Raw genomic sequence first — 20,310 nt, 5'->3', positions numbered from 1 at the left:
TATACAGGAATGAAACCAGGGCTTCATAACAACAGTTAGACCACTTTAATCAGCAAAAATGTAGCCCAGCTATGTACTGGAATCACTAATATAGGATTAAAGATATTAGCTAAAGCAGATACAGAGTGTTAAAATGAGTTTAAAATCAAATAAAAAAAACGACAACACTTGTGTGCTTTTCTCTGTTTTGTAGAACTGTTATACATTTTGCCATATTTCACATTTCTGACATATTGCACAGTAAAATCTTACATAGTTGGCATTGTTATATGTTGTACAATTCAATGAACAGAGTATCTGTTTATGTATCTATTTATTAATCAGGGTAGAACACAGATCTAATGTATACTCTCAGGTTCAGCCCAAAGACAACAATAAAAAATATTAAAGCAAATAGAAAACAGTACTAGAGCAAGCAGTCAGAGGAATAACCATTGTATACCACTGTGTGTGACTAAGGCAAACAAGAGGTGTGACAGTACTCGAGATAGGGAAAATACTTTGTAGAGAAACATTTTTTTTTGTTTATTTCTCTTTATTAAAACAAAAACAATCAGTATAACAGTTATCACAGTGATCTACATCATTATTTTACAAATATTGCTTCATAAATTGCATATTCTACACAGTGACTCTTAGGGAAAAGAAAAGCCTTATATATTTATTTCTTGTTTCATGATATATATCATCTTAAGAACCATTCTCATCTCAACTTAAATGTGATATGAAACACACACTGTTAAGATTTTAGTGCATCTAGTGACATCGCTAATAGAAACTTATTCAGACACCAAATAATGTTTGATTAACCACTGAACCAGAAAAAAGAAGGAAGGAACTATGACTTACCTAGGGGATGGGGAGTTGATATAATGGTTAAGGGGTTTAGTTAATGGACACAAGATACAGGGTTTGATTCTCACATCTGAAAAGCATGGCTAGACTTACCCCCCCCCCAAGCATTATTAGCATAGTAATTACCCATGCACCTATGAATCAATGGAGTATACCTCTTGTGTTCAGTGCTGTCACAACAAGCATGTATGCAATATATACATGATGTCAATATTAAGACTGAGGTCTTTGAATGTGCAAACACATTCCTTGTTGCCGGCAGATTGTCCATATTATTCAGCTGCTGGAGGTCTAGCCATTGACTTATAGAAGACCCTCACCAGTGGGCACCCTGTTCTATGGGACTGTCATATAATTTTTAACCCTTTTATTAACATGACATATTACATAGTAACAGGGGTACACATTCAATTAAAAAGAGAAAGCAAACCACTCTTTTCCTTTTCATGCATTCTGCATATATAGCAACAATTATTATTCACTTTAACATTACAAACATTACTAAGGTCTGTCCTGAAATGTCATTCCTCTTCCTCGGGAACATCATTCTGTATGTAGTCTTCCCACATATTTCTTTAATTTCTCTGTAGTTTGCACCTCTACTTTTCTAAAGATCCCACTTCCAATTCTCTTACCTCCTTCACAACATTCAATAATTTTGTTGCAATTAGTTTAGTTTTTGATTTCCATTTTCAAGTAATAACCAATAGCATTGAACTGAGCAGAGTGTTATTACGTCTAGGCAATTCAGTTTCTAGACACGGTTTCAAAAGAAACATTTCCTTTGCTAGAATAATTTCTGACAAAAGTACTGTGCAGGGAATTTCTAAAATCTACTAACACATTGAATTTCCATAAACATGTTGCCAAGTACCTTTCTCTTTCCTATCATACTTGACTGTCTGCCTGTGGGAAAAAAAATTCTTTGAAGTACTTGAGATTTAAAACATAATTATACAAACACTTCCATCCAAAAATCCTAAACCTTTTAGATTTTTTTTTTTGTATATTGCCTTTTCATTCTAATAAGCTGTTCTGATTGGTTTATATAATTATGATGCATTATGGGACAGTATAACTGTTGCTCTCATACACATTTCCACACATTATAGTGGTACCACAGTGTGACAAATTTACTTACTAATGTCCAGGCTGCAACAGAGAATAATGTACAGTAAATCATGAGCTTGCAGTTCCATATCAGTACACTTCTTAGCTTGGGATGCTGGTTGAGTACTGTATGTACTACAAGCAGCTGCAATCATATATGCTTAGCTTACACATGTTCCTTGAGTGTTGTTGGCACGTAGTATTCATGTCAGAAGCCAGTGGTTTGCACTTTTGTGGTTGCTGATTACCATTATATCTATCTCTTGAGTGTTTCCTTTGTCTTTGTGTCTAATGTATAACTTCCTATTTATACAACTGACTGTGCCCATGGGTTTGACAATGCTTCTGCAATATAATTTATTGAGTATATAGCTCTAAAATATTTTTGGTGTGAAACAGAGACATGCACAGAAACTGTTGTTGTGTCTTTCGGCTTTTACTACTGTTAAATGCTTGTTGTTGTTGTTACATAAATAAAAATTAGTTGTATGTAGTTGTATGTGAACTGCATTCTTGTTTAAGTTTTGTTTTAAATACTCTATATTTAGGTGTTCATAGGTTCATATGTGTTTAGTAGGCTAATGACCACAAGGGCCTTTTTAAACCTAACGATGCATCCCAAATCTTTGACAGGTTCTGACACCTGTGGTAAGTGTAAGCGTGGGACTGGGATATGAATCATTTACAGGTTACTGTTTGTAGTAGAGACATAGGTGTGATTAGCAGGTGATTAACATTTAATTATTTGTTCTTCAGTGGAATACTTACTTTACTTATAAATAAGCACACTGTTATTATTTCCCATTTTTTATAAGGACATCATAAGTGCTTGGACAGTACTTTATAAACAGATTTTCCACCAAGGTGTTGCTTCCTGGAACAATCATTTTCTTTATTTGGTTTCTGTTCATGTAATTCCATAAATGTAGACCATAAGAATCTGAGAAATCTGGGATTTTCTCCCAGACTTGAAAATATTTTTCCCACTGTGAGCAGTCAATAGGGTAAAAACGGGTTGGGTGCATGAATGTCAGGTTTTTGGCATCACATGAAAAATCTTGCAATTTGCTGAACTGAGGAAGAGCACATGCCCTCTTTATCACTCGTGTCAGAAGCAGAGGGCCTTGCTGCCCCCAAATGGCACCATTGTAGTTTTGAACAAAATCTTTCATACATTCCATAACAAATGGATGGTGCTTATGAAATCCAAATACTCCACTACTGACATACTCGTTCGACTCGCTAACTACAATATTTTCAATAGGTACTTGCTTAATGGTAATAACATCAGTGTCAAAATATAAACCACCGCTATTCCACATAATTGCAAGTCTGTAGGCATCTGAAGTGATTCGAATCCAGTGGGTCTCTTTACGTAGTTTGTCCTGTAGAGAACAAAAAAAAATGTTAAATGACTTGCACTAATGCACATATATATATATATATATATAAAGAGTGTTAGAATGGAGGACAGAGCTATGGATGGCTAAGGTCCTAGCTGGCTTGTATACAGAAACAATAAAAAAGAAACGATGCCCTTATATCTGTGTATGCATGTATATATAGATATATAGATATATATGGTTTACCATCAAAATATTGCTTGCACATAGTCAAATGTGCACATTGTCAATAAATTTACGAGAAATCAGTACTGCCGAATTTTCAGAATGCAGAAATAAAACCGAACACGACATTTCCGACCACTCCATACCTAAAAACAAGTGCTAACAGGGGTCAAAAATGGGGTGAGATTTTCCGGTTTGGAATATCTGTGTTCAACTTTTTCAGACGTTAGAGTTCCGGGTTTGTATGAGTGGATTTGATGATGTGTCAGTCAACATTTTGATGGTAAACCTATAAGTGTGTGTGTGTGTGTGTGTGTGTGTGTGTGTGTGTGTGTGTGTGTGTGTGTAGATATATATATATATATACACACACACACACACACACACATATATATATATATATATATATATGTGTGTGTGTGTGTGTGTGTGTGTGTGTGTGCGTGTGTGTGTCACATATCTGATGTTAAATGGTAAATGTTATTAAAACTTCTAAATGGCCAACATGACAACTAGTGCCTTGACACACTGCCAGCTTTACTGTAACACTACCCAGGACTGTACCACATCGTCAAATTCACTTATATAGCAGAAAATAATGTCATTTCTTATTTTGTTGCAATGCGTTTCTTTCTTAATTTGTTAAATCTTATTCCATTGTATAATAAAAGTATGAATTGTACACAGAACAGAATGATAGATCCATAAACAGAAATTGACTGAATGTTTTTCTTTTCCCCTAAAGGGGGTTTATTTCAAACTCTCTTCCTATTCAGTGTATTTAGTGACAATCCACAACTGAGACCTGCAGATATCTCACAGAGTTTTACCACTTCCATCATTACTATGACTCAGGTAATTATCCCATAATTCAATAAGTATACAAAAAACAGTGCACACCTGCAACTGAGTGAATATTATTTGTTTATTATTGCCCATTATGTTTTCTAATATATATATATATATATATATATATATATATATATATATATATATATATATATATATATATATATATGGGTCTACTTTAAATTACCGAAAACGCAGTTGACCGTCTGTGAAGAGGGAGACGAAATGGCCGACAGGTAAGTTTACCGATAAGGTGATGTGCCGAAATCGAGTTGACCGACACGCGGAAGAGGGAGATGAAATGACCGACAGGTAAGTTTACCGGAAAGGTGATGTGACGACAGCGGATACAGCGACTAGGGTAACGTGTGAGCGCGTCTCGGTAAGTGTGCGATTGTGATGGAGTTAAGATCGGTAAGGTAAGTGTGCGTTGTTGTGGGATTTTGGGTTAGGGTGTGGGATAGGTGAGTGTGCGGTAGTGTCGGAGGTAGGGAGGTAGGGTTCGGGTAAGGTAAGTGTGTGATCGTGACGGAGTTTAGTTTAGGGTGGGTTAAGTGAGTTAGGGTTAGGGTGCAGGTAGGGTGAGTGTGCGATAGTGTCGGACCTTAGGGTTAGGGGTGGGTTAAGTGAGTTAGGGTTAGGGTGCAGGTAGGGTGAGTGTGCGATAGTGTCGGACCTTAGGGTTAGGGGTGGGTTAAGTGAGTTAGGGTTAGGGTACAGGTAGGGTAAGTGTGCGGTAGTGTCGGACCTTAGGGTTAGGGTTTGGGTTAGGGCTAGTGGCTATGCGATGTAGTGTAATGTGTTGTTTACTTTTAGTGTGTTGGTGTAATGGTGTTCGGTGTTTTGCGTTGTCGGTTTTGTGTGTTGTCGGTTATCTGGTGTCGGTGGTTTGTGTGTCTGTATGTGTGTGTGTGTATATAGAGAGAGAGAGAGGAAGAGAGACAGAGAGTGACAGAGAGAAATGCTGGCACCAAGTTCCAGACATGCTATCACACTACATAGCTGACTTTAGGAATGGATGTTGGATACTCAATGAGCACAATAGGACTGAATGCTCTTCAGACAACTGCTTTAATATGGGAGAAGTATTATTCCTTCTTTATTTATTTTTATTTTATGTTTGTTAACCAGGAAATACTCCAACTGGGCAAGTGGCCCTTTTTCAGTGGAGGCCCAGGGAGAAAAGCTCCATGTGATTTCCCAAATAGATAGATAGATATTGGTACCAAGTTCCAGACATGCTATCACACTGCATAGATGACTTTTAGAATGGATGTTGGATACTCAAGGAGCATAATAGGACTGAATGCTCTTCAGACAAAGAAAACTACTTTAATTTTGGGACAAGTAACCTTCCTGCTTGCATGTGATTTTCCAAATGGATTCTATATTCTGCTTCTTCTTCTCAGGAGATCATCTCTGTACTGTCCTTTGATACTTGTTGCTGCTTTCCCGAACACTCTGTGATGCATAGAATCTCCTTTACAGTAACATCCATAAAGTGCAACAGACAAGATTCCAAGTACATCTAGGAAACTCCTTTCTGCTATTAACATAAGAGTTCCAAAAGGATCAACTCTTGGTCCACTGCTATTTACTCTATTTATCAAGGATATAACAGCTGACCTGTCCCACCTCAACTTGATCCTTTATGCAGATGATACAAAATAAAAATAACCAGCGGGACTGCCACAACTGAATTACACTTTAATAGACAAAATAAAATATAGGCTAAGCACTTTTGCATAACTTAACCTTCATCAGATCCAAATACTTGCTTCTGCCCCAGTGTAGCTCTGTCTGAAGTTCAAATTTATAATTAGGAGGGGTCTGCTTGCTTTCACTGCAAAAAACATATTTGTTATGTTAGTTAATGTTCCAGAGTTTTGATGTTTCCGGTTCAACATTGTGTAAGTCAGCTTTTTCTAGTCAACAATTTAATATAGACATATATATCTATATATATATATATATATATATATATATATATATATATATATATATAAATATATATTTTATTTATATATATATATATATATATATATATATATATATATATAGATGGATCAATACACACAAACACACACACACACACACACACACACACACACACACACACACACACACACACACACACACACACACACACACACACACAAATGCATATATATTACTTAAAGTAGAAGGTACCTGTTATTAGAAAATTTTTATCAAATAGAAGGCATTTACTGGAATGGAAAATAAATTGATTAGCACTCTGCATTATGTTAATTTATATCTGCTGTGTGTATTTAGTGGAGAATTACTTTTGGGGCCACTTCTATCCATGCAGTATTACATTGGCCCAGAATTTTAACATATATTTTGTGAAGCCCAATATCACGAACTACAGGCAGTAACATTGTGTGCTTCTGTACTAATAGATGATCTCACATAGACTGTAGAGTGTGAATTACAGACAGTAACATTGTGTGCTTCTGTACTAATAGGTGATCTCACACAGACTGTACAGTGTGAATTACAGACAGTAACATTGTGTGCTTCTGTACTAATAGGTGATCTCACACAGACTGTACAGTGTGAATTACAGACAGTAACATTGTGTGCTTCTGTACTAATAGATCATCACAGACTGTATAGTGTGAATTACAGACAGTAACATTGTGTGCTTCTGTACTAATAGATGATCTCACACAGACTGTACAGTGTGAATTACAGACAGTAACATTGTGTGCTTCTGTACTAATAGGTGATCTCACACAGACTGTATAGTGTGAATTACAGACAGTAACATTGTGTGCTTCTGTACTAATAGGTGATCTCACACAGACTGTACAGTGTGAATTACAGACAGTAACATTGTGTGCTTCTGTACTAATAGATCATCACAGACTGTATAGTGTGAATTACAGACAGTAACATTGTGTGCTTCTGTACTAATAGGTGATCTCACACAGACTGTACAGTGTGAATTACAGACAGTAACATTGTGTGCTTCTGTACTAATAGATGATCTCACACAGACTGTACAGTGTGAATTACAGACAGTAACATTGTGTGCTTCTGTACTAATAGATGATCTCACACAGACTGTACAGTGTGAATTACAGACAGTAACATTGTGTGCTTCTGTACTAATAGATGATCTCACACAGACTGTACAGTGTGAATTACAGACAGTAACATTGTGTGCTTCTGTACTAATAGATGATCTCACATAGACTGTAGAGTGTGAATTACAGACAGTAACATTGTGTGCTTCTGTACTCATAGATGATCTCACACAGACTGTACAGTGTGAATTACAGACAGTAACATTGTGTGCTTCTGTACTCATAGATGATCTCACACAGACTGTAGAGTGTGAATTATGGGCAGTAAGATTGTGTGCTTCTATGCCAATAGCTGATCTCACACAGAATGTACAGTGTGAATTATGGACAGTAACATTGTGTGCTTCTGAACTAATCGATGATCTCACACAGATTGTACAGTGTAAATTACAGACAGTAACATTGTGTGCTTCTGTAGTAATAATTGATATCACACAGACTGTTTAGTGTGAATTATGAGCAGTGACACTGTGTGCTTCTGTACTACTAGATGATCTCACACAGACTGTACAGTGTGAATTACCGGCATTAACATTGTGTGCTTCTGTACTAACAGATGATTTCACACAGACTGTACAGTGTGAATTACCGGCAGTAACATTGTGTGCTTCTGTACTAACAGATGATTTCACACAGACTGCATAGTGTGAATTATAGACAGTATCATTGTGTGGTTCTGTACTAATAGAGGATCTCAGTCTGAACAGTGTCAGTTACAGACAGTAACACTGTGTGCTTCTGTACTACTAGATGATCTCACACAGACTGTACAGTGTGAATTACAGACAGTAACATTGTGTGCTTCTGTACTAACAGATGATTTCAGACAGACTGTATAGTGTGAATTACCGGCAGTAACACTGTGTGCTTCTGTACTAACAGATGATTTCACACAGACTGTATAGTGTATATTACAGACAGTAACATTGTGTGCTTCTGTACTAATAGATCATCACAGACTGTACAGTGTGAATTACAGACAGTAACATTGTGTGCTTCTGTACTAATAGATCATCACAGACTGTATAGTGTGAATTACAGACAGTAACATTGTGTGCTTCTGTACTAATAGGTGATCTCACACAGACTGTACAGTGTGAATTACAGACAGTAACATTGTGTGCTTCTGTACTAATAGATCATCACAGACTGTATAGTGTGAATTACAGACAGTAACATTGTGTGCTTCTGTACTAATAGGTGATCTCACACAGACTGTACAGTGTGAATTACAGATAGTAACATTGTGTGCTTCTGTACTAACAGATGATTTCACACAGTCTGCATAGTGTGAATTATGGACAGTAACGTATTTCTTTCTTGATGGGCGATCTCACACCAACTACACAATGTTGACGTTTCATTTATTTCCATTCTTAAGCTAGAAAATCTTAGCTACTGCTGCATATCAAAGAGTTGAAGGGGTTTCCCTCTTTTTTTGAAGGTTAAGAAAAAGACTGGCAGGTGAATGACCTGATTAAAGCAAAGATCCTTGTCAACCTTTGGGATAAACGCAGGATTGGTACAGAGGGACTTCCTTTCTTGATGGAAAACTAAAACTTGTTCCTAACAATTAACACCTGAATTTCTGAGATTAATGCACTGGTGACAACCATCAAAAAAGGATCTTTCAGGAGAATAATTGCAGGAGTGCAGCTGCCATTGCTCAAATCGGACAAGGAGTTTTCTAACAAGTAATTAGGATCCCATGATGAAGTAATCTTTTTTCTTGGTGTCCTAAGATGCAGGACTTCCTTTAAGTTTTCAAATACTTAAAAAGTTGGAAGTGTTACTTTGACTATGAACAATATGTTGAGTTTAATGTGATGTTTTTTCAGTATGCTGTCAGATACTACACTACTGTCATTCAGACTGTTTTAAAAGTGTCAGAATTTGGTAAAGCCTTTGGATTTTTAGCCAGTCTTAAAGTGCTAATTGATGTTGCTGAATACACCTTGATCCAACAATGCAAGAGTCTTAAAGAACAATTGAAGACAAGACAAGTTGCCACTGTGACATCAATTACTATAAACTGAAAAAACTTGCTTGTATGGTCCACACTGATGCATCACCAATTATTGTGCTAAATTATTTCATTCCAAACCAGTAATAAGACAGCTATACAAATACGTTTACTGCACTTTGGCTTTATTTGACAGTGTCTGTTACATTGGCTATTGCAGAGCATAGAGTTTAAAATTTAAACTCTTAATAAAGACATACCTGCAGTCATCAATGAGACAGCTAAGACAGGTTTAGCTGTGCACTCAATTGATCATAAACAGTACAAAGATTATCATGTGGCAAACTCCCAGAAGACTTCACTGGTAAGAAAATTTGCAAGGTCTTAGTAAAATTCTAGGTGTATGCACAGCTTTTCTTTTCAGTTCTTTTTCTTTCAGCAGTGGTTTTGAAAATATATGGAGTGCCAGTAAGATTGCTGAGATGTGATCTATGCTCATGAATCTGCGAGATCAACTTCAGTAAAAAAATATTTTTTTCCAGGACTGATTTACGAACTGCAATTGACATGTGATTTTACTTTTAAGTTATCTGGTTTGGGTTTTAATACATTAATGAGGTGCACACCAAAGATTTATAACACATGCTGAGGTGCACGTTGAGGGTTTATAACTAATGCTGAGGTGCATGCTGAGGGTTTATAACACATGCTGAGGTGCATGTTGAGGGATTACAATACAGTACCGAGGTGCTTTTTGAGGCTTTATAGTACAGTATTGAAATACATGTTGAAGGTTTATAATACAATTCAGAGGTGTACATTGAAGGTTTATAACACAGTACTGAGGTGCTTATTAAGGGTGCATAATACAGTACTGAGGTGCATGTTCAATGTTTATAATACAGTACTGAGGTGCTTGTTAAGGATTTATAATACAGTATTGAGGTGCATGTTGATGGTTTATAATACAGTAAGGAGGTGCATGTTGAGGGCTTACAATACAGTACTGAGGTGCTTTTTGAGGGTTTATAACAGTACTGAGGCACTTGTTAAGGGTTTATAATACAGTACTGAGGTGCACATTGAGGATTTCTAACACAGTAATGAGGTGCACGTTGAAGGTTTGTAATACAGTACTGAGGTGCATGTGGAGGGCTCATAATACAGTACTAAGGTGCACGTTGCAGGTTTGTAATACAGTACTGAGGTGCATGTTGAGGGTTTATAATACAATTCGGAGGTGCTTGTTAAGGGTTTATAATACAGTACTGAGGTGCTTGTTAAGGGCTTATAATAAAGTACTGAGGGCACATTGAAGGTTTATAGTACAGTACTGAGGTGCACAGTGAGTGTTTCTAACACAGTAATGAGGTGCACATTCAAGGTTTGTAATACAGTACTGAGGTGCATGTTGAGGATTTGTAATACAGTACTGAGGTGCATGTTGAGGGTTTATAATACAATTCAGAGGTGCTTGTTAAGGGTTTATAATACAGTACTGAGGTGTATGTTGAGGGTTTGTAATACAGTACTGAGGTGCTTGCTGAGGGTTTGCAATACAGTATTGAGGTACATGTTGAGGGGCTGTAATACAGTACTGGGATGCATGTTGGTGGTTTGTAATACAGTACTGAGGTGCATTTTGAGGGTTTATAATGCAGTACTGAGAAGCATGTTGAAGGTTTATAATACAATTCTGAGGTGCATGTTGAGGGGTTTTAATACAGTGCTGAGATGCATGTTCAATGTTTATAAAACAGTACTGAGGTGCTTATTAAGGGTTTATAATACAGTCTTGAGGTACATGTTGATGGTTTGTAATACAGTCATGAGGTGCACATTGAAGGTTTGTAATACAGTACTGAGGTGCATGTTGATGGTTTATAATACAGTAATGAGGTACACACCAAGGGTTTATAACACATGCTGAGGTGCGTGTTGAGGGTTTATAACACATGCTGAGGTGCATGTTGAGGGTTTATAACACATGCTGAGGTGCATGTTGAGGGATTTTAATACAGTACTGAGGTGCATGCTGAGAGCTTACAATGCAGTACTGAGGTGCTTTTTGAGGGTTTATAGTTCAGTATTGAGATGCATGTTGAAGGTTTATAATGCAATTCTGAGATGCACATTGAAGGTGTATAATACAGTACTGAGATGCTTGTTAAGGGTTTATAATACAGTACTGAGGTGCATTTTGAGATTTTATAAAACAGTATTGAGGTGCATGTTGCTACATGATAGAGCAAAATCCCTAATAGGAAAGGCATCTCTGATCAGTACTAGCAAAAAATTATGATCCCTCATAAAATCCTCCAGGGCCAGCTTCGAGAGAAAAATTGCTCAGGACACTAAAGACAATCATAAGGCTTTTTTCAGTTATGTTAGGAACCTGGGATGCAACTCCCAGACTTGTTCTGAGTTGATTCTAAAATGACAAAAAATACACTGAACCCACAGACATCACCAATATCCTGGCAGACAGGTTCAGTGCAAACTTCTCCACCCCCTCCCCCCCAAAAAAAGAGCAAGTATCTATCCCGGCAGAGGGCTGCCTCCCAAACATCTCTGATGCTCAGGTGAAGGCTGCCCTCTCCAAAGCAAAAAACACTGCTTCCATGGCACCAGATGGTGTCCCGGGTTGCGTCCTACATGAACTCCAAGAAGAACTAATCCCTCAAATAAGACAGCTGTACAATCTCAGCCTCACTACAGGATATGTGCCCACAGAATGGCATACAGCAACAGTGGTCCCACTCCACAAAGGTGGAGCCTCTACGGACCCTGGAAACCATCGCCCCATAAGCCTGACTAGCTTAGTCTGCAAGGCTATGGAGAGGATCATCATGGAGCTTATAAACAAAGACATTGGGGACCTACAGACACTAGCTCCTACCCAGTTCGGCTTCATCAAGGGCAGATCCTGCCTTTTGAACCTGGTTGACTTCTTCAAAACAGTCACCGAAGCCATAGATGAAGGGAAGGTAGTCCACACAGCCTATCTGGACCTAGCAAAGGCACTTGACACAATACCCCACTCGGGCATCATAGATAAGCTATCCAGCTTAAATATAAACCCCTATGTCACAAGATGGGTCACAAACTGGCTCAAAGACAGAACCCACAGAGTGAGAGTTGCTGTAGCCATGTCAGACTCGAAGCCGGTCACAAGTGGCATCACACAAGGGTCTGTCCTGGGACTGCTCTTGTTCGGTATATACTTTTCCGAGGTACAGACAAACGTGGGAGGACTATGGCTCACCAAGTTCGCAGATGACTGCAAACTAGGCGCCATAATCAACTCTCCAGATGACACAAACATCCTTCAAAAAGGTCTCACAGAGACGGATAACTGGTGCCAGAGCCATGGTCTAAAGCTAAATGCCAAAAAGTGTACAGTCATACCCTTTGGCAAAAACAATGTGCCCACAAATTACCACATAGGCGGTAACCCATTAAGTACAGAGAAAGAAATTAGGGATCTGGGGACCCAAGTTGATAGCAATCTCTCCTTTGACAACCACATTGCCAAAGTGGTTAGAAAGACCTTTTACATAGCCCACCTCATCATGAAAGGATTCACCTCTAGATCAAGAGAGGTAATCGTGCCCCTTTATTCATCTCTCATCAGGCCCATCATAGAATACAATGCCCCTTTTGGGATGTACCTTACCCGACACCTGCAGCAATTAGAAAGACCCCAAAAGTACCTCACCAAGAGGATCAAGAGACTCAAACAGATGCCATATGCTGCTCAGTTAAAAATCTCCAGCTCTACTCAGTTGCATACCGCCTACTTCGAGGTGATCTATGCCTGACATATAAAGCTATGTCCAATCCAGAATTAAATGACATGCTCCACCTCAGTAAATCTAAATCCCTTAGAGCCACACGCTCGAGGGACCTGAACCTCAGTACTGAAATAAATAGAGCTTGCTGGAGGGACAGATTCATAACCCAGAGGCTCCCTTTGCTCTGGAATAGAATTCCAATTCATGTTAGGCAGAGCACCTCACTGAATCTCTTCAAGAAGAATCTTGATGAGTGGATGGGGGATCGTAGGTTTGTCCCTGGGATTACTTCCGTGTCACTATTAGACAGAGGCACAGCAAATTAAACCTTAAAAAGGGCACAGTATACTCAAATCAAGGGGTGGCGTAAGCCAAACAAAATAGGGCTAGGCTTATAATTGCCCCAGGGCAGATAGCCTAGTATGAACCTATGAACCTATGAACCTATGTTGAATGTTTGTAATACAGTACTGAGGTGCATGTTGATGGTTTATAAAACAGTAATGAGGTGCATGTTGAGGGTTTGTAATACAGTGATGAGGTGCTTGTTGAAGGTTTGTAATACAGTAATGAGGTACACATTGAAGGTTTGTAATACAGTAATAAGGTGCACATTGAAGGCTTGTAATACAGTAATGAGGTGTATGTTGAGGGCTTATAATGCAGTATTAGGATGCATGTTGAAGGTTTATAATACAATTCTGAGATGCACACTGAGGGTTTCTAACATGGTAATGAGGTGCACGTTGAAGGTTTCTAATACAGTACTGAGGTGCGTGTGGAGGGCTCATAATACAGTACTAAGGTGCACGTTGAAGGTTTGTAGTACATTACTGAGGTGCTTGTTAAGGGCTTATAATACAGTACTGAGGTCACATTCAAGGTTGTCAATACAGTACTGAGTTGTACATTGAGTGTTTCTAATACAGTAATGAGGTGCATGTTTAATGTTTGTAATACGGTACTGAGGTGCATGTTGAGGGTTTATAGTACAGTACTGAGGTGCATGTTTAGGGTTTATAATACAGTACTGTGGTGCACATTGAAGGTTTGTAATACAGTACTGAGGTACATGTTGAGGGTTTGTAATGCAGTACTGGGATGCATGTTGGCAGTTTGTAATACATTAATGAGGTGCATTTTGAGGGTTTATAATACAGTATTGAGATGCATGTAGAAAGTTTATAATACAATTATGAGGTGCATGTTGAGGGTTTTTAATACAGTACTGAGGTGCAAGTTCAATGTTTAGAATACAGTACTGAGGTGCTTGTTAAGGGTTTATAATACAGTACTGACATGCATGTTGATGGTTTGTAATAGAGTAATGAGGTACACATTGAAGGTTTGTAATACAGTAATGAGGTGCACATTGAAGGTTTGTAATATAGTACTGAGGTGCATGTTGATGGTTTATAAAACAGTAATGAGGTGCATGTTGAGGGTTTGTAATACAGTGATGAGGTGCATGTTGAGGGTTTGTAATACAGTGATGAGGTGCTTGTTGAGGGTTTGTAATACAGTAATGAGGTACACATTGAAGGTTTGTAATACAGTAATGAGGTGCACATTGAAGGTTTATAATACAGTACTGAGGTGCATGTTGACGGTTTATAATACAGTAATGACGTGCATGTTGTAGGCTTATAATGCAGTATTAAGATGCATGTTGAAGGTATATAGTACAATTCTGAGGTGCATATTGAGGATTTATAATACAATTCTGAGGCACCTGTTAAGGGTTTATAATACAGTACTGAGGTGCACATTGAGGGTTTCTAACACGGTAATGAGGCGCATGTTGAAGGTTTGTAATACAGTACTGAGGTGCATGTGGAGGGCTCATAATATGTACTAAGGTGCACGTTAAAGGTTTGTAATACAGTACTGAGGTGCGTGTGTTGGGCTCATAATACGTACTAAGGTGCACATTGAAGGTTTGTAATACAGTACTGAGGTGCATGTTGAGGGTTTGTACTACAGTACTGAGGTGCATGTTGAGGGTTTGTAATACAGTGATGAGGTGCTTGTTGAGGGTTTGTAATAGAGTACTGGGGTGCATGTTGACTGTAATACAGTAATGAGGTGCATGTTGAGGGCTTATAATGCAGTATTAAGATGCATGTTGAAGGTTTATAATACAATTCTAAGGTGCATGTTGAGGGTTTATAACACAGTACTGAGGCACTTGTTAAGGGTTTATAATATTGTACTGAGGTGCACATTGAGGGTTTCTAACACGGTAATGAGGTGCATGTTGATAGTTTGTAATACAGTACTGAGGTGCGTGTGGAGAGCTCATAATACAGTACTCAGGTGCACGTTGAAGGTTTGTAGTACAGTACTGAGGTGCATGTTAAGGGTTTATAATACAATACTGATGTGCTTGTTAAGGGTTTATAATACAGTACTAAGGTGCTTGTTAAGGGCTTATAGTACAGTACTGAGGTCACATTGAAGCTTTATAATACAGTACTGAGGTGCACATGGAGTGTTTCTAACACAGTAATGAGGTGCACGTTGAAGGTTTGTAATACAGTACTGAGGTGCATGTTGAGGGTTTGTAATACAGTACTGAGGTGCATGTTGAGGGATTATAATACAATTCTGAGGTGCTTGTTAAGGGTTTATAATACATTACTGAGGTGCACATGGATTGTAATATAGTACTGCAGTACATGTTGAGGGTTTGTAATACAGTACTGGGATGCATGTTGGCATTTTGTAATACAGTAATGAGGTGCATTTTGACGGTTTATAATACAGTATTGAGATGCATGTAGAAAGTTTATAATACAATTCTGAGGTGCATGTTGTGGGTTTTTAATACAATACTGAGGTGCAAGTTCAATGTTTATAATACAGTACTGAGGTGCTTGATAAGGGTTTATAATACAGTACTGAGGTGCATGCTAATGGTTTGTAATACAGTAATGAGGTACACATTGAAGGTTTGTAATACAGTAACGAGGTTCTTGTTCACTGTTTATAATACAGTAATGAGGTGCATGTTGAGGGCTTATAATGCAGTATTAAGATGCATGTTGAAGGTTTATAATACAATTCTGAGGTGCATGTTGAGGGTTTATAACACAATACTGAGGCACTTGTTAAGGGTTTACAATACAGTACCGAGGGCATGTTGAAGGCTTATAATACAGTACTGAAGTGCACATTGAGGGTTTCTGACATGATAATGAGGTGCACGTTGAAGGTTTGTAATACAGTACTGAGGTGCATGTTGAGCGTTTATAATACAGTACTAAGGTGAATGATGAAGGTTTGTAATACAGTACTGAGGCACATGTTGAGGGTTTGTAATACAGTGATGAGGTGCATATTGAGGGTTTGTAATACAGTACTGAGGCACATGTTGAGGGTTTGTAATACAGTAATGAGGTACACATTGAAGGTTTGAAATACAGTGATGAGGTGCATGTTAAGGGTTTGTAATACAGTACTGGGGTACATTACTGTTTATAATACAGTAGTGAGGTGCATGTTGATGGCTTATAATGCAGTATTGAGATACTGGTTGAAGATTTATAATGCAATTCTGAGGTGCATGTTGAAGGTTTATAACACAGTACTGAGGTGCACATTGAGGGTTTCTAACACGGTAATGAGGTGCATGTTGAAGGTTTGTAATACAGTACTGAGGTGCGTCTATAAGGCTCATAATACAGTACTAAGGTACACGTTGAAGGTTTATAGTGCAGTTCTGAGGTACATGTTGAGGGTTTATAATACAATACTGAGGTGCTTGTTAAGGGTTTATAATACAGTACTGCTGTCCTTGTTAAGGGCTTATAATACAGTACTGAGGGCACATTGAAGGCTTATAATACAATACTGAGGTGCACATTGAGTGTTTCTAACACAGAAATGAGGTGCACATTGAAGGTTTGTAATACAGTACTGAGGTGCACATTGAAGGTTTGTAATACAGTACTGAGGTACATGTTGAGGATTTGTAATACAGTGATGAGGTGCATGTTGAGGGTTTGTAATGCAGTACTGGGGTGCATGTTGACTGTTTATAATACAGTAATGAGGTGCATGTTGAGGGCTTATAATGCAGTATTGAGATACATGTTGAAGGTTTATAAAACAGTTCTGAGGTGCATGTTGAGGGTTTATAACAGGGTTCCTATCAGCAGACTGAAGACGCATGTTTTCGAATACGTCTTGGTTGAACTGACAAAACCGAAACTGCAAAATATTGAAGCGGCATGTAAGCGAATTCTTTTCCTGGGAAAGAATTCACTTGGACGCTTCGGTTCTTTGCCATTTTCGGCACTGTAGTGCAGACTTGGAGTTGGTATATTTACGTAGGGGGGTGTGGGGGGCGAACCAGTTTTGTAAGCTTTTGCTTACATGGGGTCGATTAATCACCGTTCGCTTACCTAAGCATTCAGTGATCTAATATAGACCCTTTATAACACAGTGCTTAGGCACTTGTTAAGGGTTTATTATACAGTACTGTGGGCACGTTGAAGTTTATAATACAGTACTGAGGCACTTGTTAAGGGTTTATAATACAGTACTGAGGTGCACATTGAGGGTTTCTAACACGATAATGAGGTGCATGTTGAAGGTTTGTAATACAATACTGAGGGTCCGTGTGGAGAGCTCATAATACAGCACTAAGGTGCACTTTGAAGGTTTGTAATACAGTACTGATGTGCTTGTTAAGGGTTTATAATACAGTACTAAGGTGCTTGTTAAGGGTTTATAATACAGTAATGAGGTGCATGTTAAGGGTTTATAATACAGTACTAAGGTGCTTGTTAAGGGTTTATAATACAGTAATGAGGTATATTTTGAAGGTTTATAATACAGTACTGAGGTGCATGTTAAGGGTTTATAATACAGTACTAAGGTGCTTGTTAAGGGTTTATAATACAGTAATGAGGTATATTTTGAAGGTTTATAATACAGTACTGAGGTGCATGTTGAGTAGAAGACTAAGGCTGAGCACATTAGTCTTTCATGTATAACAATACTGTGGTCCATGTCCAGTTTGATTTACTTACTTCAGAAGGTATGACCACCAGCCTTTACGTTAAATATGATGAGCGTGAAAGGTGGCAGGATCTGTGGATATGATAGCCAGGAGCAGCAGGATTCCTAGATGTGATACCTAAGCATAGCAGGATTCATGGATATAATAACTAGGAGCAACAGAATTCATGGATGCAATAGCTAGGATCATCCAGATTCATCAGTCAGACTACGAAGGCAGCTAGAAGTGACAGGATGGATTGAGTCTGGCAGTTGATGCAGAGGGATAAAGCTATGAGCTGTATTTTCTGCGGTACAGGGTTTGATTCCCTCCGCTCTCATTTTCCTATGTGACTTAACCAGACATTTCCTCTGGGTCATCTGTGAAAAAGGACTTTATATCCAGTGGGCCTGTCTGGTTAACAAGAAGGTATTATTATTATGTGATTATGAGGATGTCTGATAGTGGCAGGATTCACTAATAAGAAAGACAAGAAGGATGAGTGCAATTACTGAAGGTGAGCATGACGAGGAACACCAAGATTGCTTATCTGGCACAGTAAAAGGAGTAAAAGGAATCAGAAAAGATGAGGAGATAGCTCCATACTGGCAATAAAGGTATTACCCAGGGATGGCAAATATCTGTTAGTGTGGTGTCTGTCTTTTTTGTGTGCATCTGCATCTCTGGAGTCTCTGGCTCTCTATCTGTGTCTTCAGTGTATGCAGTGTCTATCTCTTTACCTTTTCTGTACATATATGTCTCTGTGGCTCTTTGAGTGTTATTGCCTTTTGCTTTGCAGTCTCTGTAGGCTGCACGGCTTTGTTTGGTGTGTAGATATGTGTGTGTGTGTGTGTGTGTGTGTGTGTGTGTGTGTGTGTGTGTGTGTGAGTTCTGTGCCTATCTCACTCTCTGTAGTTGCATGAGTGTCGGCCTTGTGTGCTTATCTCTCTCTCTCTCTTTGTAGCCTCTGTGGCACTCTCATTTGCAAGCAACTCTGTGTCCCATAGCTTTGTCTTATGTCCATGTGTTTGTCTTGCATGTCTCTTTGTAGGCTTTGTGAGTCTGTGTTTTCCATATGTCAATGTCTCTGCATAGTTCTCTGTCTTTGAATTTTGTTTACCTCTGTATCTGTGTGCCGGCTCCTGTCTATGTAGTGACCATTGCTGTCTTTGTCTAGTGTGACTCTCTCTGTAGTTTCTGTGGCTCTTTGGCATATGTGTGTGTGTGTGTGTGTGTGTGTGTGTGTGTGTGTGTGTGTGAGTTCTGTGCCTATCTCACTCTCTGTAGTTGCATGAGTGTCGGCCTTGTGTGCTTATCTCTCTCTCTCTCTTTGTAGCCTCTGTGGCACTCTCATTTGCAAGCAACTCTGTGTCCCATAGCTTTGTCTTATGTCCATGTGTTTGTCTTGCATGTCTCTTTGTAGGCTTTGTGAGTCTGTGTTTTCCATATGTCAATGTCTCTGCATAGTTCTCTGTCTTTGAATTTTGTTTACCTCTGTATCTGTGTGCCGGCTCCTGTCTATGTAGTGACCATTGCTGTCTTTGTCTAGTGTGACTCTCTCTGTAGTTTCTGTGGCTCTTTGGCATATGTGTGTGTGTGTGTGTGTGTGTGTGTGTGTGTGTGTGTGTGTGTGTGTGTGTGTGTGTGTCTGTGTGTGTGCGTGTATTGCTCTCTGTAAAACCACACACACACACACACACACACGCACGCACACACGCACACACACATTTAACTACAACTTTCTTATTAGTCATTCAAATGTTAATAGGTTCACAAGCTAATATAACTGGTTAATCAGGTAGTTTATACCATCTGGAGCTTTCATCACTTCAATCCTTCTATAGGGCAGTAGATGCTGAAAGAACAAAGACCCAGAACATGTTCCTTTTCAGTGGATGGATTGCCCACTTAGATAGCTTGGCTGCATCAAACAGCCTACCTCACCCAGTCAGTGCAGAAGAGGCATCTAGCCTGGTCCACCATTGGTAGGTGCTGTGTCCATCACTTTCAGTCATACTGTAGTCTGTTTTCCTGGATCATCATTTACAGTTAT

General features: G+C 38.7%; 1 protein-coding gene across 1 annotated transcript in view; it reads right to left on the bottom strand.

The window, feature by feature from the left end:
- Positions 1-514: 514 nt before the first annotated feature.
- Positions 515-20,310, bottom strand: part of LOC122811969 (alpha-1,4-N-acetylglucosaminyltransferase-like) — a 410,220-nt gene continuing 390,424 nt past the window's right edge. Inside the window, exon 2 of the mRNA XM_044084168.1 lies at positions 515-3,350. Coding sequence (XP_043940103.1) covers positions 2,760-3,350 — 591 coding nt within the window. The 3' untranslated portion in view covers positions 515-2,759. The remainder of the gene's footprint in view (positions 3,351-20,310) is intronic.

The sequence above is a fragment of the Protopterus annectens genome, chromosome 9.part0 (genome assembly GCF_019279795.1).
Source record: "Protopterus annectens isolate FY-2018-M chromosome 9.part0, PAN1.0, whole genome shotgun sequence".
Taxonomy (NCBI): Eukaryota; Metazoa; Chordata; order Ceratodontiformes; family Protopteridae; genus Protopterus; species Protopterus annectens.
Note: the sequence above shows the minus strand (reverse complement) of the source record. Positions and strands in the feature narration are given on the sequence as shown.